The sequence below is a fragment of the Pongo abelii genome, chromosome 11 (assembly GCF_028885655.2).
Source record: "Pongo abelii isolate AG06213 chromosome 11, NHGRI_mPonAbe1-v2.0_pri, whole genome shotgun sequence".
Lineage (NCBI taxonomy): Eukaryota > Metazoa > Chordata > Mammalia > Primates > Hominidae > Pongo > Pongo abelii.
The window spans coordinates 133,736,243-133,758,525 of NC_071996.2; the positions used below are offsets into that span (position 1 = coordinate 133,736,243).

At 38.6% G+C, this 22,283-nt stretch overlaps 1 protein-coding gene across 10 annotated transcripts in view; it reads right to left on the bottom strand.

The window, feature by feature from the left end:
* SP110 (SP110 nuclear body protein) overlaps positions 1 to 22,283 on the bottom strand; it is a 52,079-nt gene that overhangs the window by 18,097 nt on the left and 11,699 nt on the right. For 5 of the 10 annotated variants that reach the window (XR_002914159.3, XR_002914157.3, XM_024243794.2 and 2 more), the window contains exons 8-11: positions 21,138 to 21,206; positions 15,770 to 15,919; positions 14,081 to 14,161; positions 8,217 to 8,279 (exon numbers count right to left, since the gene is read on the bottom strand). Coding sequence is in view for 7 of the 10 variants with exons in the window: in XM_024243794.2 (XP_024099562.2) it covers positions 8,217 to 8,279; positions 14,081 to 14,161; positions 15,770 to 15,919; positions 21,138 to 21,206 (363 nt within the window). In the remaining 3 variants the exon portion in view is untranslated. The remainder of the gene's footprint in view (positions 1 to 8,216; positions 8,280 to 14,080; positions 14,162 to 15,769; positions 15,920 to 21,137; positions 21,207 to 22,283) is intronic. The other 5 variants (XR_002914158.3, XM_054549957.1, XM_024243793.2 and 2 more) reach the window with 1 other exon arrangement.

Consider the following 22,283-nt stretch of genomic DNA (forward strand, 5'->3'; position numbering starts at 1 on the left):
GTTGCTGCAAAAGACATTATTTCATTCTTTTCTATGGCTGAGTAGTACACCATGGTGTATATATACTACATTTTCTTTACACATTCATTGGTCAGTGGGCACTCAAGTTGGTTCCTTATCTTTACAATTGTGAATTATATAGCAATAAACGTGTGTAGGTATCTTCTTGATATAATGACTTATTTTCCTTTGGGTTGATACCTAGTAGTGGGGTTGCTGGATGGAATGGTAGATCTACTTTTAGTTATTTAAGAAATCTCCATACTGTTTTCCATAGAGGTTGTACTAATTTGCACTCCCACCAGCAGTGTATAAACATTCCCTTTTCACCACGTCCATGTTAACATCTATTTTTTTTTGGCTTCTTACTAATGGCCATTCTTGCAGGAGTAAGGTGGTATCTCATTGTGGTTTTAATCTTCATTTCCCTGATGATTAGTGATGTTGAGCATTTTTTCAGATGTTTCTTGGCCATTTGTATATCTTCTTTTGAAATATGTCTATTTATGTCATTTGCCCACTTTTTATGGGATTTTTTTCTATAATGTTTGAGTTTCTTGTAGATGCTGGACGTTAATTCTTCATTGGATGCATAATTTGCAAATATTTTCTCCCATTCTGTGGGTTGTCTGTTTACTCTGATGTTTATTTCCTTTGCTACGAAGAAGCTTTTCAGTTTAATTAAGTCCCATTTATTTATTTTTGTTTTTGTTGCATTTGCTTTTGGGGTCTCAGTCATGAATTCTTTGGCTAGGCCAATGTCCAGAAGAGTTTTTCCTAGGTTTTCTTATAGAATTTTTCTGGTTTCAGGTCTTAGGTTTAAATTTTTGATCCATCTTGAGTTAATTTTTGCATAAGGTGGAAAATAGGGATCCAGTTTCATTCTTTTACATGTGGCTAGCCAGTTTTCCCAGCACCATTTATTAAATAGGGTGTCATTTCCCCAATTTATGTTTTTGTATGCTTTGTCAAAGACCAGTTGGTTATAAATATTTGGCTTTATTTCTGAGTTCTCTATTCTGTTCCTTTGGTCTATGTATCTACTTTCATAACAGTATCATGCTGTTTTGGTAACTACAGCCTTGTAGTATAATTTTAAGTCTGGTAATGTGATGCCTCCAGATTTGTTCTTTTTGCTTAGGATTGCTTTGGCTTTGCAGGCTCTTTTTTGGTTCCATATGAATTTTAAGATTTTTTTTCTAGTTCTGTGAAAAATGATGTTGGTATTTTGATAAGAATTGCATTCAATCCGTAGATTGCCTTGGGCAGTGTGATCATTTTCATACTGATTCTTCCAATCCATGAGCATGGGATGTGTTTCCATATGTTTGTGTCATCTATGATTTCTTTCAGCAGTGTTTTGTAGTTCTCCCTGTAGAAATCTTTCATCTCCTTGGATAAGTATAGTCCTAGGTATTTCATTTTATTTTGTTGAAGTTGTTTTAAAAGGGATTGAGTTCTTGATTTGATTCTTAGCTTGGTCACTGTAGGTATATAGCAGTGCTAATTTGTGTACATTTGATTTTGTAACCTGAGACTTTACTGGATTCATTTATCAAATCTAGGAGTCTTCTGAAGGAGTCTTCAGGGTTTTCTAGGTGTATGATCACATAATCAGTGAACAGTGATACTTTGATTTCTTTTCCAATTTGGATGTCATTTCTTTCTTTCTCTTTTCTAATTGTTCTGGCTAGGACTTCTAGTACTTTGTTGAATAGAAGTGGTGAAAGCGGGCATCCTTGTCTTGTTCCAGTTCTCAGGGGGAATGCATTAGACTTTTTCCCATTTAGTATCACATTGGCTGTGGGTTTGTCATATATGGCTTCTATAACTTTAAGGTAAACCCCTTCTATGCCTAGTTTGTTGAAGATCTTTATCTAAAGGGATGCTGGATTTTATCAGATGTTTTCTCTGCATCTATTGAAATGATCTATGGTTTTTAATTCTGATTTTGTGATGTATCACATTATTGACTTCCATGTGTTAAACTATCCCTAAATCCCTGGGATTAAATCCATTTGATTATGCTGTATTATATTTTTGATGGGCTGTTGGATTAAATCGCACTGTTTGTTATTGTTCTGTTCATGGTTTCTATTTTTTCCCAATTTAATCTAGGAGGGGTGTATGTTTCCAGGAATTTATTCATTTCCTCTAGATTTTTCTAGTTTCTGTGCATAGAGGTGTTCACAGTAGTCTTGTATGATCTTTTGTATTTCTGTGGTATTAGTCGTAATGTTTCCAGTTTCATTTCTAGTTGAGTTTATTTGAAACTTCTCTCTTCTTTTTTTGGTTCTCTGGCTAATGTTCTATCAATTTTGTTTATCTTTTCAAAGAACCAGCTTTTTGTTTAATTGATATTTTTTATTTTTTGTTTGAATTTTATTTCATTCTGCTCTCTTTCTTTTTTTCTGCTAGCTTTGGGTTTCTCTAGTTCCTTGAGGCATGACATTAGGTTGTCAATTTGTGATCTTTCAGACTTTTTGATGTAGGCATTTAGTGCTATGAACTTTCCTCTTAAAAGCACTGCTTTTGCTGTATCCTAGAAGTTTTGATAATTTATGTCACTGTTACCATTCATTTCAAATAATTTTCTAATTTCCATCTTAATTTCAGTGTTAACCCATAAATCATTCAGGAGCAGATTATTTAATTTCCATTTATTTGTTATGGTTTTGAAAGTTCCTTTTGGAGTTGATTTCTAGTTTTATTCCACTGTGGTCTGAGGAGATACTTAATATAATTTCATTTTTTTTCTTCTAAAAAACCCCCCAAAATGGGATACATGTGCAGAACGTGCAGGTTTCTTACATAGGTATACATGTGCCATGGTGGTTTGCTGCACCTATTGACCGATGCTCTAAGTCCCCTCCCCTCACCACACATACCCCAACAGGCCCTGGTGTGTGTTGTTCCCCTCTCTGTGTCCATGTGTTCTCAATGATCAACTCCCACTTATGAGTGAGAACATGCAGTGTTTGGTTTTCTGTTCCTGTGTTACTTTGCTAAGGATGATGGGTTCCAGCTTCATCCGTGTACCTGCAAAGGACATGATCTCATTACTTTTTATGGCTGCATAGTATTCCATGGTGTATATGTACCACATATTCTTTATCCAGTCTATCATTGACGGGCATTTGAGTTGGTTCCACGTCTTTGCTATTGTAAATACTGCTGCGATAAACATACGTGTGCATGTGTCTTTTCAGTAGAATGATTTATATTCCTTTGGGTATATACCCAGTAATGGGATTGCTGTGTCAAATCGTATTTCTGGTTCTAGATCCTTGAGGAATCACCACACTGTCTTCCACAATGGTTGAACTAATTTACACTCCCACCAACAGTGTAAAAGTATTCCTATTTCTCCACAGCCTCACCAGCATCTATTGTTTTCTGACTTCTTAATAATTGTCATTCTGACTGGCATGAGACAGTCTCTCATTGCAGTTTTGATTTGCATTTCTCTGATGATCAGTGATGTTGAACGTTTTTCCATATGTTTGTTGGCCACATAAATTTTTTTTTTTTGAGAAGTGTCAGTTCATATCCTTTGCCCATTTTTTGATGGGGTTGTTTGTTTTTTTCTTGTAAATATGTTTAAGTTCCTTGTAAATTCTGGATATTAAACCTTTGTCAGATGGGTGGATTGCAAAATTTTTCTCCCATTCTGTAGGTTGCCTGTTCACTCTATTTCTAGTTTCTTTTGCTGTACAGTAGCTCTTTAGTTTAATTAATTCCCATTTGTCAATTTTGGCTTTTGTTGCAATAGCTTTTGGCTTTTTTATCATGAAGACTTTGCCCATGCCTATGTCTTGAATGATATTGCTTCCGTTTTCTTCTAGGGTTTTTATGGTTTTGGGTTTTACATTTAAGTCTTTAATCCACCTTGAGTTATTTTTTGTATAAGATGTGAGGAAGGGGTCCAGTTTCAGTTTTCTGCATATGGATAGCCAGTTTTCCTGGCACCATTTGTTAAATGGGTAATCCTTTTGCCATTGCTTGTTTTTGTCAGGTTTGTTGAAGATCAGATGGTTGTAGATGTGTCGTGTTATTTCTGAGGTCTCTGTTCTGCTCTATCGTCTATATGTCCATTTTGGTACTGGTACTGTGCTGTTTTGGTTACTGTAGCCTTGTCGTATTGTTTGAAGTCAGGTAGTGTGATGCATCCAGCTTTGTTCTTTTTACTTAGGATTGTCCTAGCTATATGGGATCCTCTTTGATTCCATATGAAATTTAAAATAGTTTTTTTTTCTAATTCTGTGAAGAATGCAGAGACAATATACCAGAATCTCTGGGACACAGCTGAAGCAGTGTTAAGAGGAAAACTTGTAGTACTAAATGCCCACATCAGGAAGCTAGAAAGATCTCAAATGGACACCCTAATATCACAATTGAAAGAGCTAGAGAGGCAAAAGCAAGCTAATCCAAAAGCTAGCAGAAGACAAGAAATAAGTAAGATCAGAGAAAAAGTGAAGGAGATAGAGACACGAAAAACCCTCCAAAAATCAACGAATCCAGGAGCTGGTTTTTTGAAAAAATTAACAAAATAGATCACTAGCCATATTAATAAAGAAGAGAGAGAAGCATCAAATAGACAGAATAAAAATGGTAAGGGGGAATATCATCACTGATCCCACAGAAATACAAACTACCATCAGAGAATACTATAAACACCTCTACATAAATGAACTAGAAAATCTACAAGAAATGGATAAATTCCTGGACACATACACCCTACCAAGACTAAACCAGGAAGAAGTTGAATCCCTGAATAGACCAATAACAAGCTCTGAAATTGAGGCAGTAATTAATAGCCTACCAACAACAAAATCCCAGGACCAGATGGATTCACAGCTGAATTCTACCAGAAATACAAAGAGGAGCTGGTACCATTACTTCTGAAACTATTCCAAACAATTGAAAAGGAGGGACTCCTCCTTAACTCATTTTATGAAGCCAGCATCATCCTGATACCAAAACTGGGAAGAGACACAACAAAAAAAAGAAAATTTCAGGCCAATATCCTTGTTGAACATCGATACGAAAATCCTCAATAAAATAATGGCAAGCCGAATCCAGCAGTACATCAAAAAACTTATCCACCATGATCAAGTCGGTTTCATCTGTGAGATGCAAGGTTGGTTCAACATACACAAATCAATAAGTGTAATCCATCACATAAACAGAACCATGACAAAAACCACCTGATTACCTTGATAGATGCAGAAAAGGCCTTTGATAAAATTCAACATCCCTTCATGTTAAAAACTCTCAATAAACTAGGTATTGATGGAACATATCTCAAAATAATAAGAGCTATTTATGACAAACCCACAGCCAATATCATATAAAATGGGCAAAAGCTGGAAGCATTCCCTTTGAAAACCAGTACAAGACAATGATGCCCTCTCTCATCATTCCTATTCAGCATAGTATTAGAAGTTCTGGCCAGGGCAATCAGGCAAGAGAAAGAAATAAAGGGTATTCAAATAGGAAGAGAGGAAGTCAAGTTGTTTCTGTTTGCAGATGACATGATTTATACTTAGAAAATCCCATCATTTCAGCCCAAAAACTTCTTGAACTGATAAGCAACTTCAGCAAAATCTCAGGATACAAAATCAATGTGCAAAAATCACAAGCATTCCTTTACACCAATGATAGGCAAGCAGAGAGCCAAATCATGATGAACTCCCATTCACAATCACTACAAAGAGAATAAAATACCTAGGAATACAGCTAACAGAGGATGGGAAGGACCTCTTCAAGGAGAATTGCAAACCACTCCTCAAGGAAATAAGAGAGGACACAAATGGAAAAACATTCCATCTTCATGGATAAGAAGAATCAATATCTTGAAAATGGCCATACTGCCCAAAGTAATGTACAGATTCAATGTTATTCCCATCAAACTATAATTTCAATTTATAAAAATTTATTGAGACTTGTTTTGTGGCTATCATGTGATCGGTCTTGGAGAATGTTCCATGTGCTGATGAGAAGAATGTAATCTTCTGTAAATATCTATTAGGTCCATTTGTTCTAGACTGTAGTTTACATCTATTGTTTCTTTGTTGACTTTCTGTCTCAGTGATCTCTCTGGTGCTGATAGTGGAATACTGAAGTTCCCCACTATTATTGTGTTGTTGTCTATCTCTTTTCTTAGGTCTAGTAGTAAATGTCTTATGAATCTGGGAGCTCCAGTGTTAGCTACATATAAATTTAGGATTGTAATATCTTCCTGTTAGATTGATCCTTTTATCATTATATAATGACCGTCTTTGTCTTTTTTTACTGTTGTTGCTTTAAAGTCTGTTTTATCTGATATGAGAAAAGCTACTCCTGTTTGCTTTTGGTTTCCATTTGCATGGAATATCTTTTTCACCTTTATACCTTGAATTTATATGGGTCCTTGTGTGTTAAGTGAGTCTCTTGAAGATAGCAGATACTCAGTTTGTGATTTTGTATCCATTCTGCCAATCTGTATCTTTTAAGTGGAGCATTTAGGCCCATTTATGTTGAGCATTAATATCAAGATGTGAGGTACTGTTTCAGTCATCATGTTAATTGTTACCTACATACTTTGTTTTCTTCATTGTGTTATTGTTTTATAGACTTTGTGAGTTTTATGCTTTGAAGAGTTTGTATTCTGGCACATATCAATCTTTTGTTTCAAGATTTAGAACTCCTTTTGGCATTTCTTATAAAGCTGGTCTGGTAGTGACAAATTCCCTCAGCATTTGTTTGTCTAAAAATGACTTTATTTCTCCTTCATTCATAAAACTTAGTTTTACCAGATACAAAATTCTTGGCTGAGAGTTATTCAGTTTAAGGAGACTAAAGATAAGACTCCTATCCCTTCTAGCTTGTAAGGTTTCTGCTGAGGAAGCATGTATTTTTCATCCTTGTAAATAGTAAAGATTTCCCAGACTATTACATCAATAGGTTTCAGGGGGAGGGCAGATGTTTGCTAGAACTGAGAAGCCACTGCTCAACTGGGGCCATTTTGGCAAGCTTAGACAAAATCTTGAAGCACAGTATTTGTTGGGAGCAAAGAGGAATTTATAAATTCCAAAAATTACCCGTACCTATCAAAATAAAATTTTGGAGGTCCGAATGTCAAGTTTTCCTATAAGTCATTGGTAGTGAACACTCAGCAAATTACAGAGAGTATGTTTCCTCCAGCCTAGGGAGGCAGTGGGGTGGGGAACCAGGAAGAAGAGGCCAGGGAGGGGAAGTGCAAGCAGGCAGATATGACTTTCCTTCCAGGCCAAACCCCAAGATTGAGGGATGCTGGGAACAAGCAGAAAAATTAGAGGGATTTCCAAAGCAGTGAGCCTCGTGTCCTAATTCATGTTTGGGAGCTGGGACAAGATCCCTTCCCAGGCTGGCTCCCATAAAGGTACAGAATCCAAGAGAATCCCCACTAACTGGCATATCTTAGGCACTTTGTAAATAATTTTGAGTAAAAGAATAAAGAAAAAGGGGCCAGGTGCAGTGGCTCACACCTGTATCCCAGAACTTTGGGAGGCTAGGGCAAGAGGATCACTTGAGGCCAGGATTTCAAGACCAGCCTGGACAACATAGCAAGACCTGGTCTCTACAAAAAATTTACAAAATAAATTAAAAAAAGAAAAAGGGAAAAGAAAGGAACAGGGAAAGGGAAGAGGGAGAGAATACAGAGGAGAAAAAGAAAACTGGGATGAAGCAGAGGAACCAGAAAAATGCAGCTTTTTTGTTTCTTATTCTGCAAGTAACACAGTTTGTGCACTGAAGTAGACACATGCATGCAGGCATGAAGGCATGCAAGCAAGCATGGGTTGACTGAGGTAGTTCTGAACACTCTATGACTCCAAATCTATCCAGTTTGGAACTGAAAGTCTGAATCCTGCTTGGGGATTTAGGTTTCTTGTGTCTATTCTTCTGGGCTCTGATCCTAGACAGGAAACAATTCTAATCTCAAAATTGCCTCATGCCTCATGTCCACCTCAACCCCATTCCCTCCCTATAAGAGAAAAGAAGACTAGGTATAAACCAAGTTGGTGTTAGGTTCGCTCTTCCTTTGTGGGGGAGTCTACTGATGGGGTGGCCTAGGGGACAAGGTTGGGGCTGGCTGTGCTCCAGGCACATGTGGCTGAAGAGGAGGTCATGCCAGCTGGTCAGGTGAGGGGCCTGATAAACACCAAGGGAGTAACCACTTCACTTTTCTTTCTTACCTCTTGGTTTTTTTTTCTGTTTTCTTTTTGAACTTGACTGGCCATATTCTTTTCTCCTTTTTTCTAAAAAAGAAAAAAACCCACATCTTTTATGGCTACAAATATTGATCTACAAACCTGCAATGTCAATACTTTTTTAAGTAATTTTTTTCCTGTTTTCCCTGACTTTGAGAAGGCAAGAAAACCATGTGACCTATGTGAAAAAAGTGCTCCATTTTACTTGGAAATTGAATGTGGGGATTGAATAAAGATGGATCAGGAATATACTAGAGAACTAACATTTAATACATGTAATTTAAAAAATTTCTTTGGGACAGAGTCTTATTCTGTTATGCAGGCTGGAGTGCAGTGGCATAATCTCAGCTCACTGCAATCTCCACCTCCTGGGTTCAAGTGATTATCGCACCTCAGCCTCCTGAGTAGCCGGCATAACAGGTATGCACCCCCAGGCTAACTTTTGTATTTTTAGTAGAGACGGGGTTTCACCATGTTGGCCAGGCTGGTCTTGAACTCCTGGCCTCAAGTGATCCGCCTGCCTCAGCCTCCCAAGGTGCTGGGATTACAGGCATGAGCCAGCACGCCTTATTAATTTTAAAATTAATAAGCAGTTTTTCAAGACTAGAAAAAGATTGTTATAAACCATGGATATTAAAAGGTTTCCTAGCCAAAACTCAGGGCCAGAAATTATACAGTTAAGAGATAAACAGATTTGAATGTTTAAAAAATTAAAAATATACAGAAGGAGCAGGACTGAAAAAAAATGTTCACAGTTCAAAAAACACCCGGACACTATTAAAGCAAAAACAAAATTTAAATATACATAGCATATAGAAGGTTAATATCCTTATTAGATAAAGCAAAAGATGAATGGTAATCTAGGAAAATAAGCAAAAAAATAAGTTAAAAATGCTCAAGGAGGAAATGAAGATGACAAATTTATTTAGAAATCATCTCTATATTACTAATAATCAAAGAAACTCATTGTTTGGATGTTAAGGACACCTAAACATTTAAAAAGTTTTATTACATCCAGCATTGAGGATGTAGGAAATGAATACTCATATATTGTTAAAGGGAATATAAATCATTATGTTTTCTGGACAGCAAATTGGTAACACGTATAATTAAGATATAGATTCTAACCAAGTAAGCTTGTGTTTAAGAATCAATTCTAAGGAAATTATTGGACAAGTGTGCAAAGATACAAATACACACAAACCTGATTTCTATTTTCATATAAAAATAAGAAATAAACTGTCCACTAGTAGGTGATTATTTAAACAAATTGCGGTGAATCATACGTAACGTGCCATGTAGTTAAAAAAATAGATAACATTGATACAGAGATGATACACAATGAAAAAAGTGATTTATAGAATAGACTATATAGTATGAATTTATAGAATTTATAGAATAGACTATATATATAGAATAGACTATATATAAGCTATATAAAAAGAAAAATGTATGCATACTTATACAAAAATAAAGTGGGGGAAGCAGATTAAATTGATGTTTAACTTTATGATTTATAATTTTCTTTTTTTTTACATTTTATTATTATTATACTTTAACTTTTAGGGTACACGTGCACAATGTGCAGGTTTGTTACATATGTATACATGTGCCATGTTGGTATGCTGCACCCATTAACTCGTCATTTAGCATTAGGTATATCTCGTAATGCTATCCCTCCCCCCTCTCCCCACCCCACAACAGTCCCCGGAGTGTGATGTTCCCCTTCCTGTGTCCATGTGTTCTCATTGTTCAATTCCCACCTATGAGTGAGACCATGCAGTGTTTGGTTTTTTGTCCTTGTGATAGTTTGCTGAGAATGACGGTTTCCAGTTTCATCCATGTCCCTACAAAGGACATGAACTCATCATTTTTTATGGCTGCGTAGTATTCCATGGTGTCTATGTGCCACATTTTCTTAATCCAGTCTATCCTTGTTGGACATTTGGGTTGGTTCCAAGTCTTTGCTATTGTGAATAGTGCTGCAATAAACATACGTGTGCATGTGTCTTCATAGCAGCATGATTTATAATCCTTTGGGTATATACCCAGTAATGGGATGGCTTGGTCAAACGGTATTTCTAGTTCTAGATCCCTGAGGAATCGCCACACTGACTTCCACAATGGTTGAACTAGTTTACAGTCCCACCAACAGTGTAAAAGTGTTCCTATTTCTCCACATCCTCTCCAGCACCTGTTGTTTCCTGACTTTTCAATGACTGCCATTCTAACTGGTGTGAGATGGTATCTCATTGTGGTTTTGATTTGCATTTCTCTGATGGCCAGTGATGATGAGCATTTTTTCATGTGTTTTTTGGCTGCATAAATGTCTTCTTTTGAGAAGTGTCTGTTCATGTCCTTCGCCCACTTTTTGATGGGGTTGTTTGTTTTTTTCTTGTAAATTACTTTGAGTTCATTGTAGATTCTGGATATTAGCCCTTTGTCAGATGAGTAGATTGCAAACATTTTCTCCCATTCTGTAGGTTGCCTGTTCACTCCGATGGTAGTTTCTTTTGCTGTGCAGAAGCTCTTTAGTTTAATTAGATCCCATTTGTCAATTTTGGCTTTTGTTGCCATTGCTTTTGGTGTTTTAGACATGAAGTCCTTGCCCATGCCTATGTCCTGAATGGTATTGCTTAGGTTTTCTTCTAGGGTTTTTATGGTTTTAGGTCTAACATGTAAGTCTTTAATCCATCTTGAATTAATTTTTGTATAAGGTGTAAGGAAGGGATCCAGTTTCAGCTTTCTACTTATGGCTAGCCAGTTTTCCCAGCACCATTTATTAAATAGGGAATCCTTTCCCCATATAATTTTCTTTTTCTTTGTTTTGAGACAGGGTCTTACTACATTGTCAAGCTGGTTTCAAACTCCTGGGCTCAGGCAATTCTCCCACGTTGGCCTCCCAAAGTGCTGGGATTACAGGTGTGAGCTACCATGCCTAGCTTGATTTACAATTTTCTACACTGAAGATTTTATCAGGAATATTGTATCACACAGGACAGGGTAGGCTGTGCCACAGTAACAAATGAAACCAAATTTTGGTGGCTTAACATTGAAAAGTATATTTCTCTATCACATGAAGTTCTCTGTAGGACAATAGGACCCTCTGTAGGACTGGAAGTCCTCTGTAGGGCCCTCCAGGGCTGCTGTCCTTTACATGGTAGGTCATGCTGCTTTGGCCTTCTGGCACCTCCCTCTTCCACACACTTACTTACACAGGCAGGAAAAGAATGTGGAGAGCTGCAACAGGCTCTCACATGCTGTGACCCAGAAGTGACACCCATCTCTCTGGCTTATTTGCCAGAGCTAGTATAGCGGAGCTGCCTCCTGCAAGGGGGATGATAATGGAGCTTTCCCAGTTCTGGGAAGGGGAGAAGAATTGGAACTAGAGGAGGGCAGTCATAATGCCCACCATAAACATGGGCAGGGTGAGCACTGCTAGTTGTTCCTCTTTCTCTGGTCTCCCTTTTTCTTTAGTAATAAAGTCCCTGATTCTGAGCCCCTTATTCTTATAGATTAAAGATTACATTTCCCAGCCTCCTTTGAAGTCAGGTGTGGCCATGCAACCAGTCCTGGCAATAAAATGATAGAAATTTTTTTTTCTTTTTTGAGATGGAGTCTCGCTCTGTTGCCCAGGCTGGAGTGCAGTGGCATGATCTTGGCTCACTGCAACCTCTGCCTCCCGGGTTCAAGCAATTCTCCTGTCTCAGCCTCCTGAGTAGCTGGGATTACAGGTGCACACCACCAGGCCCAGCTAATTTTTTTTGTATTTTTAGCAGAGATGGGGTTTCACCATGTTGGCCAGACTGGTCTTGAACTTCCAACCTGAAGTGATCTACCCACCTTGGCCTCCCAATAGCAAATTATTAATGATAGCAAATTACTATCTGTGACCGGAAGCATTTAGGGTCCTTCAGTGGAGGAGGTGTGCCCTTCTTTGACTTTGCCATTTTCTCTTTAGCTGGAACATAGACATGCTGGCTGGACCTCAATGAAGGGGATGCCACATGCTGAGGATGATGGAGCAACAAGCAAGAATAAGCCCAGGACCCTACAGTGTGTGACACCAGCTCTTGACCACCTACCTCTCTTGCTTTAGCTACTATTATTATTATTATTTTTTAGTGGGGTGAGGTTTGCTGTCACACACAGCAACATAATCCTCTTTTTTTTTTTTTTTTTTTTTTTTTTGAGACAGAGTCTCACTCTGTCACCTAGGCTGGAGTGTAGTGGTATGATCTTGGCTCACTGCAACCTCTGCCTCCTGGGTTCAAGTGATTCTCCTTCCTCAGCCTCCCATGTAGCTGGGATTACAGGCGCCCACCAGCATGCCTGGCTAGTTTTTGTATTTTTAGTAGAGACAGGGTTTCATCATGCTGGCCAGGCTGGTCTCGAACTCCTGGCCTCAAGTGATCCACCTACCTCAGCCTCCCAAAGTGCTGGGATTATAGGCATGAGCCACTGTGCTGGGCCAGCAACATAATCTTAATGGTGACAGCACACTGCTTTTAGAAAAGTCCAGGAACTTTTCTGTGTTGAAAAAAAGTGAAATCATGATTTTAAAAAGCATAACACTTTTTCTGGCTTGGATGTCTTTTATGGCCTAAAATGGCATAATAACAGTAAGGTAACATCAATCCACACCACAGAGACCAAATAGTTTCTTCTTTATACTTATGCTCTGCCCTGGGAAATTTTTCCCAGAGAGAGTTTATTTCTGTTATCCACAGGATCTTGGAAGTAATGAGAAAGTAATTTTTGAATAAGCAGTTTTCTATTTTGGGCAACAGTGAATTGACAAAGGTTTGACAGTATTCTTTCTGCCCCTTCCTTTCCATGGAGAATAATGGCTCCTGAAAAGAGTTCCTGGGGACCAGGTTGTTAATCCTGTGGCAGCCAGCCCTTACCCAGGGGATCCTGAAAAAAATCCATTAATCCTTTCCATGTCTTAATTTCCTCATCTGCTAAATTGGAATAAGTCATTCAATCTTCTCCAAGGGTGGTTGTGAAAATAAAATAAAATTATCCATGAGAAAAGTTGAAATACTACTAGATAAGCCAGTGCAATATAGGAGAAACTGTTAAAATGATAATTTAGATTTTAAGGTGGTAAAATTTAATCCGTTTTTCCTGACAATAATTAGATATTTGTTGTTTGAAAATCACATTTGCCATGTGAGAGTTCTGGGATTTTTGTGACAATGACCATATCACCAGCAAACAGACGAATATCCAGCTGTTTTTTCCCCTCTAAGGATAGTGGTATCAACTTACTCCAGAAATGTGAATAATGGTAGCGATGGTGAGGGGTGAATTAACATGCACAATTTTAGCAGCACATGCCCACAACTCCACCAGTTGTACATGCTCAGTCATAGTGCTCCATGTGTGTGTTTGTAATGAGTTTTTCGCTTCTCAATTTTCTCAGAAAGGCCACATGAGAAACATGGAGATAGGAATTCTAGGAAAAAGCTTGATCCATGGGTTGGATCAAGCTGTACTTTGGACAAGCTGTACTTTCAGTACAGTACCATGAATATACTTAGGATACTCATTCTCAGTAACGGTGATATTGCTGCCAGTAGTGGAAAAACTCATTCTTGAGTGCTGAGAAAAATCTTATAAAGCGCAGATATACATACATACATATGGACACATTACATAAAATGGACATATATTTGTAGTAGTAAATATGGGAAGGGCCTTGATTAAGAAAAAAAATCCAGAAGGGCTCTCTAGCACAGTGATAATGAAAAAGAAAAGTTAAGAAATATTGCCTTAGTGTAAAACAGCTCTGAATTTAGATTCCTGGTGACTGTACTCTGAGACCAGCGATCTCCAAGTTTTACCTTGTGTGTCCCTTCGTGGTGTGCTAGGCGTCTTCTGGGACCTCTTTCCTTCATTCATTTCTGAAGTGCCATCAATGATCTCTGGAAAATGAAAGATCTTAGTAAATGCCCCTTGGGAAGCTCCATGGAGAATCTCCCAGAGACCCAGGAAGGCCCTTGCACACTCTGAAGTTGAGTCTTGGAGGCTCCAGGTCTTACCCTCCTAAGAATGCATCTACCAAGAGATTTGGTGCTGCTCATGACACTGTGCCTGTCTGCCACTCAGAGGAGGAGCAGACCACAGTTGGTTAGTGGTGGTTACTCTACCAATGGAGACATCCACAGTGGGGTGCAGCCATCTGAACCCCTTGGCCAGAGTCTCTCAAAGTAAGGTCTGTGAGCCCCTAGGGGGTCCGTCAAACCTTTTCAGAAAATTTGCAAGGTCAAAATTGTTTTCATAATATGATGTTATTTGCCTTTTTCACTATTTCAACCTTTGTACAGATTGAGCAAGAGCAATGGCAGATAAAACTGCTGGTGCCTTAAGACACATCAAAGCAGTGTCCCCAAACCTCAGCAGGAATCACTGCATCCTTTATTGCCACCTACTCACCATACCAAAAAAAATAAAAATAAAAGCAAGATTCACTTGAGAATGTTCTTGGTGAGCCAGTAAAAATTATTAATTTTATTATTCTACCCTTGAGTACATATCTGACATCTTAATAGTCTATGTGAAAAATTGAAGAGCACATATAAAGCACTTCTATTGCATCCTGAAGTACCACAGTGGCCTCAAGAAAACACTTGTGTGATTGAGTTACAAGCTCACTGTATAATTCCAAATGTATATTTTCCAAACAGCTGTACTATTATAAAATCTTGCATTAGTAGAAGGTCCATTCAAAATGCAAGGTGGATTAATGTATTTTATAGTAACAGAGTATGAAGTTAATTGATATGGTTTCAAATTTTACATTACAACTAATATTTAAGAAACTATCACTTGTTGAGTGTTGGTGTAGTATTAAAGGTGAATATCCACAGATATCTCAAGACTGTTAAATTACCTCACCCTTTTAAACTAGATATCTGTGTGAGGCCAGATTTTCTTTCTATCCTTCAATCAAAGCAACATATCACAACTGAATGCAGAAATAGTTATAGGAATCCAGCTGTCTTTTTATAAAGCTCACTCACAATCAAAGAGATTTGCACAAACATAAAATGATGTCACTCTTTTCACTAATTTTTTTTTGTTTTAGAAAATATATTTACTTTTCATAAAATAATGTTATTTATGTTAACAGGCAATTGGTTTATTATTGTTACTTTTACATGAATTAATATTTTAAAATTATGAGTTTTAATTTCTAATCAGGTACATGTAGATAGACATAAACAACATAAACAGAAGCTCTTTAGGGTCCTCAATTATTTTTGAGAGCATAAAGGAGTCCTGAGACCAAAAAATTTGAGAGCTGCTGCCCCAGGCCACAGCTGTCCCTGTGAACATGTCTGTTTCTTCCACAAAACTTTTCAGATGCAACAGATGCTTGCTCTCTTTGTCCCTCTTGTTATCCCATCCTCATTCTCTGTACTTTTTCCTTTTACTATTGACTTTACATATCTACCTAACCCTGTACCTGCTTCAGGAGAGACCCTCCCACATTGAGCCATTCAAATGGCAGATTCCATCATCAGCCTTACCCTCTGATCTGGACTTTCGGACACATTCAGTTCTCGTCTTTTGGGCCCTTGTCACTACCGTGGAGTTCCAAGTTGAGTCATCTTTCTTTTGAGGAACCTGATCCACCCTTTTGAGCTTCTTTTGGATTCCATGTCTAGGTGAGGCTGTCCCTGGACCAAATAATGACTTGTTAATAGTTTAAATTGGGGTCTTCAGTGAGGCTCCTACACTCCCAATCAGTGACTTCCCTTCTCATACCCCTAACTCCCACCCTTTCAGATCTCTGTACCCCTGTACCTCACTTTTCTCCTGCTATTTCTCTATAATTATATCCTTCTTATGTGTACCTTTCTTCGCCTCCCCAAATTACCATCTGCTTTCACTCCTGGTATGACCTGTTGCAATTAACTAGATAAAGCTGGGGAAATCCTAGAGCTTATTTCCTGATTTTCGTTTGTGTCGGCCTGCACCATGAGGTGGCCACACAGTCTCGTCTAGGTGGAGAGGAGGTGTCTTATAAAGCACCTCTCCAGTTTCCCCCACGGCCCGTGTGTGGTACAAGAGATTTCCAATAGTTTCTAGGTGCCTTCAGTGGGCAAAGTGCAAGGTATTAAAAAAACTGAGAGGGAAGGACCCTGCCAAGAAGGCGGCCACCATGAGGGAGAGATGGAAGGTGAGGCTGCGACCCAGAGGAGGTGCAATGCCAGAGGGTGCAGAGGTGAGTTTGCTTCATTGTGGAAAGAGAACACAATTTTCACGGGCTGTTGACTTTAGAAGCTGATCCCACAGGATGACCACTGTCCTGTTGAACAAGAACGTTTCTCTGCAGGTTAGAAAGGACACAGAGTGTGCAGCTATGCCTCCCGCACGCAAGTGCGGTGATATCCGCAGGCCACTTCCGGAGGAAAAGGCATGCGTAAACCCTTAAGAGGCGGCGGAAGCAAAAGCCCGGTGGGACCCAGGGCTGACGGGAAGTTCGAACACGGAAGTTACTGAATATTTATCCAGAAAAGATGGGGCAGCCTGATAGAGCCTAAAACTTGCCTTTCATTGCCAAGTTTAGGGTTTTTTTCTGCATAACTAAAGAAGGGTTTCAGAGATGAGAACACTTACAGAAAATACGAGAGTGTGGTATGTATATTTTCAGCACTACTATATATATTTTTTCTCCTACAATTTTGAAACATCTTTTTATGTATTTTGTTTTTAAAAAAATAAAGCTGATTAATTAAATGTAAAATAATAGGACTCTTAAAAATATCTCTGTTGGGCTGCGGGCAGGGAGGAATGGAGAGTTGTTTAATGGGTACAGGGTTTTAGTTTTACAAGATAAAAGAGTCCTGGAGATGGATGGTGGTGATGGTTGCACAACATTGTGAATGTATTTTAATACCATTGAACTATGCACCTAAAAATGGTTGAGATGATAAATTTTATGTCATGTGTATTTTACCCCAATAAAAAATTGGAAAACTGGAAAAAAGAAAATTAAAAGCACATCATCTGTCACATTTAAAATAAAATGGTTCTTTTAAAAAACCTGAAAAATTTCATTTAAATACAATATGAAGAAAGGCAAATCTGGAAGGGACTGGAGTCTACTCCTTTTGGTAGCTTGGCAGAGAGATGTCAAAAGGTCAGAGTTACCTCAACAGAACTGACCATCTGACACTGACTCCAGAGGTTTCCCCTCTCTAACAAAGTCACTTCTCTGACCAGGGAGTGTTCATAATTGTATAGTTGCATAGACATTCCCTGTCTCCCTAATCCTATAATGTGTAGAGCATTGTGAGAGTGGGCATCTCAGTACCCGGCTGCTGGCCATGGGGTGTGCAGAGTACGTACGTCTCTGGTGCCCATAATGTCTATGACCCCTTTTTATAACACAATAATAAATTCATAAACTATCCTTTGTCAGATCATTATTCAAATTTTGAGTTACAGAAAATATGGTTTCTTTCCTTTGTTTTTCATTAAATATAATCAATAGCTCATTTGTGCCAGGACATTACCATCTAGCCTAGAAGAGACACATTATATAAGTAATTACAATAGAGTATTTGGAATCTTCCAAAAGAGCCAGTGCTGGGTGCTGTAGAAACTGTGGGACCAGCTTGGCTAATTTAGGGGTCAGAGTATGCATTCTTGAGATAGACATAAGCCAACACCACTGATAAAAAGGAGATAACTAAACATTTATGGGGAGTAGTGTAGGTTCAGAATATGAATCCAAAAAGAATAGCACATGCCAAGGATCAAAGGGGAGAGAAATGAAATGGGAAGAAATGAAAGTTCAGAGTAGTTGACTGGAGTTTTGAGTGGAAAGAGATATATTAATAGTTGGAGGGTAAGGCATGGGTTAGACTGGATAGAGCTTTAACAATCACATTAAGGACAGTGAACATTACCCTAAGGGCAATAGGAAGCCATGGACAAGATTTAAGCATGGAAATAAACTAATTAGATTTTAATGTAGAAAAGAAGGGGGTGAACCAATAGACCTTGTCAATATGCTAATAGAGTTCAGTTAGTCACGGATGACTATGGTGTTTGCTTGGCACCTGGGTAGATTAAGTTCCTCATTTCAAGTTAAACAAATTACAAAAGGCTCCCAAGGGCCTGTGAAACCCTACTTAATCTGATTCTTGTCTACTTTTTCACTTTCTACCACCTTCTTTCTTCATCATCGCCAACAACACTGGTCTTTCCTCTCTGCCTCAGGTTCTTTGCACTTTTGAGTCCCTCTGCCTGGACCATCCAATCCAAAGTGACTCCCACCCCAACCTGCAAGTCACTATTGTAATCCTACCCATTATTTTCTTTCATCGTGTCATCAGTACTTGAAATTATCTTGTTTATGTGCTTTCTAGTTTATATTCTTTCTTTCCCCCAGCCAGGATGTAAGCTCCATGAGCTTTCCCCTTTGTTTTTTGCTCACTTTCTTACTTTCTGTCTTTAAAAAAAACCTGTCTTCAGCTTTCAGAATGGGTATATACAGTTAGTGCTCACTGAATATTTGTTAGAATAAATGTCTGAATGGTACTTAGAAGACTAGGTTTTTGGTGAAGAAGGTGAATTTAATTTCAGGCATATTGAGACTGTAGTGTCAATGGGAGACTTGCAAACAAAGATGCCCAGTGTGCAGTTGGCTATGTGTTTCTTGAAGACAAACCTGAGTTGAAGATGTAGAGTTGGAAGCCATCAGTGTAAAGGTGGTAATTGAAGTTGTGAGAGTGATTGACAAAGCTCAGGAGTGTGAGTTGAATAACCTGACTAGTTTACAGTAAACCAAGGAGGCCCATAGAGAACACACACAACACTGTGAGAGGGCATTGACTAATAAGTAGAATGGGGGAGAAAGCAGCTTGTCTCTCCTTCCTGCCCAGGAAGGTCACTTACTTTTCATAGAAGGGAATCATTTCTCTTAAGTGTCTTAAAAGGACACCAGCCCTGTGATTTTGGACATGGGATCATACTAAGGGTAAACTAAGTCAGGGAAGAGGAGCTTTAAGCCACTGTCTTAGGCTGCCATCTATTGCTCTGTTTCCCTTTACAGCTAGAGTTGTCTACATATGTTATCACCTCCCATTCATTATCCTCCCCACACAACTGGCTCCTGCCTTCATCACCAAAATTTTTCTTAAATTTTCCAGTGATTCTTTGTGACCAAACTCAAGGCCCTCTTCTCTGAATTCATCTTAGTCTCTCAGTATAGTCAACCATTCCCTCTTGGCTTGCTAACATGTTCTTTCTTGGTGCTCCTCTGTCTTTGCTTGTCTTCACTGTCTCGTTCCCTCAGTCTGCCTTGCTAGATTCCTCTTCCACTGGGATTTCTTAGAGCAGGGCTAGGTCTGTGGTTCTCGTTTCTTCTCCCATAGATCAGAATACCTTTATTTTATTGATAACTCATACATATACATATATCTGGTCCAGACATTATATATTATCTGGTCCAGATTTTATATATATATATATATCTGATAACTCATATATATATATATATATATATATATATATATATATATATATATATGGACCACACTTTTTCAATGAGTGCCAAATTGCCATATTGTGGGGAATATAACTTCCTGATTTCTCAGTGTTCCTGTAAAAAGCCCTAGCCCCGGAGACACAGAAATATATACAGTATAAATATAGGAAATACTTGCTTTCACTTCCCCAGAAACATTTTCCTCTTCACATACCATGAGAATTAGAGCTATAGCTATTTTTCTAGTTAATTACTCTGATCTAAAGGGATAATAAAACCTCTCTTATCTCCTGAGATGGCCAAATGGGTTCACCCAGGACTAGCTTCCTAGGTTAAATCCTAAAGTACCAGGAAAACTGGAGTGGTCTTTCCCTAGGTATTTATATATCACAAGGGATAAAGCCCAGAACTTGGAGACATCTTTAGGTTGTAAAAGCCAGCAACACCTGGAGTTTCTCTGGCCTTTGGAAAGATGCATTTAAATTCCAAAGATTAGAATGGGGACCTTTGGAATCAGGATCTTTTCCATTTTATCTCAAAGCAGCAAAGTTTTTTCTTTTCCTTTCAGGAGGAGAGGATGATGGCTATCCCTCTCATGTATCTAAACAGAAAAATCCATCATTCTACATCCCTTATACATGAGTTGTAGTCTATTTCGAATAGAAAGATTCCGTTAGCTCTCTTAGCATTGCCTTTGGGTTTGTGTATGGGAGACAGATGCTGCAATGTTGCTCTGGCTGATGAGCTGGTTGTGAATATCAGTAAAGAATTATTTTCCCTGACCCAGATACCTTGTGTTCCTGCAGCACTCGTATATATAGGGAGATACCAATGCAAGTGGAGTAACATCTCAGACCCTTTACAGTTCTTGACAAAACACACATCTATACACAGCTGCATAGATGGCTAGCAGAAACCTCTAAAGGAACAGGTCAATAATTGAACTCTAAGAGTTATCCTCCAATATATTTGCATCTTCCCTCAGTAATGGACATTACCACTTACTCATTCAAGCCAGAAATTGAAGAGTGGGCCTTGATTTTTCTCTCTTTCTCATCTGTAGCTAATAATATGTCAAATCCTGTCAACAATACCTGCAAAACTGATCTTGAATTGGCACTCTTCTCTGCATCTCCACTGTCAGATCTGAATCCAAGCCACCAAGAACTCTCCTGGCATCTGCCCCAAAATGGCTGCTCTGCCTCCATTCTTTCCCAGCTCCAACTCATTCTTTACACCGTAGCAAAATTGAGCTTACGTTGTGTCACTTCACTGACTAAATCTCTTCAATGGCTTCCCATTGCATTTAGAATAAAATTCAACCCTCCACAGCTTGACCTACAAGCCCTGCATGAGCTGTTTCCAGCCTCCAGCTTCCTCTTGTACTCTCATCTTACCTCTTGGGAGGCTTTTTTTCTTATGTCTCCTTTTTGGAGTTGACCAGATACATCTTTTTCTTTTCTTTCCTAAAAAGAAAGGATAATGTTTTATAGTTACAAACATTGATCTCCCAGTCTTGTATGTCAATGATATTCAGTTTTTACTTTTGGTCTTCAAACCACATTGCTAGAAGTTCATTGGTGACCTTAGGTGATGGTACTTCAGGGAGTAATAGGGGAAGAAGGACTCTAAAATGACAGAGGAAAAGGAGAAACAAAGAAATGGAGACAAGGAGTTTAGGTAGTTCATTTCTAGAAGTTTGGTTGTGAAATGAAGGAGAGAGCTATGGAAGTAGTTGAAGTGAGATGAGAATCAAGAAAAAGCATTTTTTAATGAGCTATGATACATGTAATGCAGATTCTTGTGTGAGAGATACTGCTGTAATGAATACTTGAGAGAGAAGGGATCATGGATACTATAAGATGAGGCGGAAGGATTGTCTTAGAAGAGAAGGAGGGAACTCGGAGAGGAGGGAGACAGATGTAGTTAGGGTTTGTAGGGCTAGCAGCACAAATAAGGGGATTCTCATCTGATATCTCCTTATGGTGCAGGAGGGAAAGTCACTGATTGAGCAAAAAGCAGGAGGTGAGGGGGTCAGAGGTTTGAAAAATAGGGCTTGAGGTTTGAAAGGATTATTGCAGGAAGTAGCATTGTCACACAGTAAGGAAAGATGATTTGTGCTGGAACCATGAATACCAGTGAGTGCACTTTGCCCCGCTGTGGAACTCTGTCCAGCACTGCTGGCTTTCAGATGCAGTGTACAGGAAGTAGGTAAGTAGGGTCTTCCAAGACTTGCCAGAGAGTTCTAGGAAAAGGCAGAGAGGAAAGGCAGGTTTAAGATAATGGCAATAGATTACTGAAATGATGAATCTTGGACTGTGAGTTAGTGTCAATGTTAAAAAGCTGGGAAGCAAAGAAAAGCAGATGATGGCTTGGAAGAAGGTAAGGCCAGTGGACTGGTGATCCAAATGAGGTTGAAGGACAGCTTCAGAGGAAACAACAAATAAATAAGAACAGAAAAATATAGTTTTGATTCTCTTTTTTTTTTGTTAGAATTGGGCTGAGAAAGAGTGATCAGAGGTTGAATGATAGCTATAGAAGAA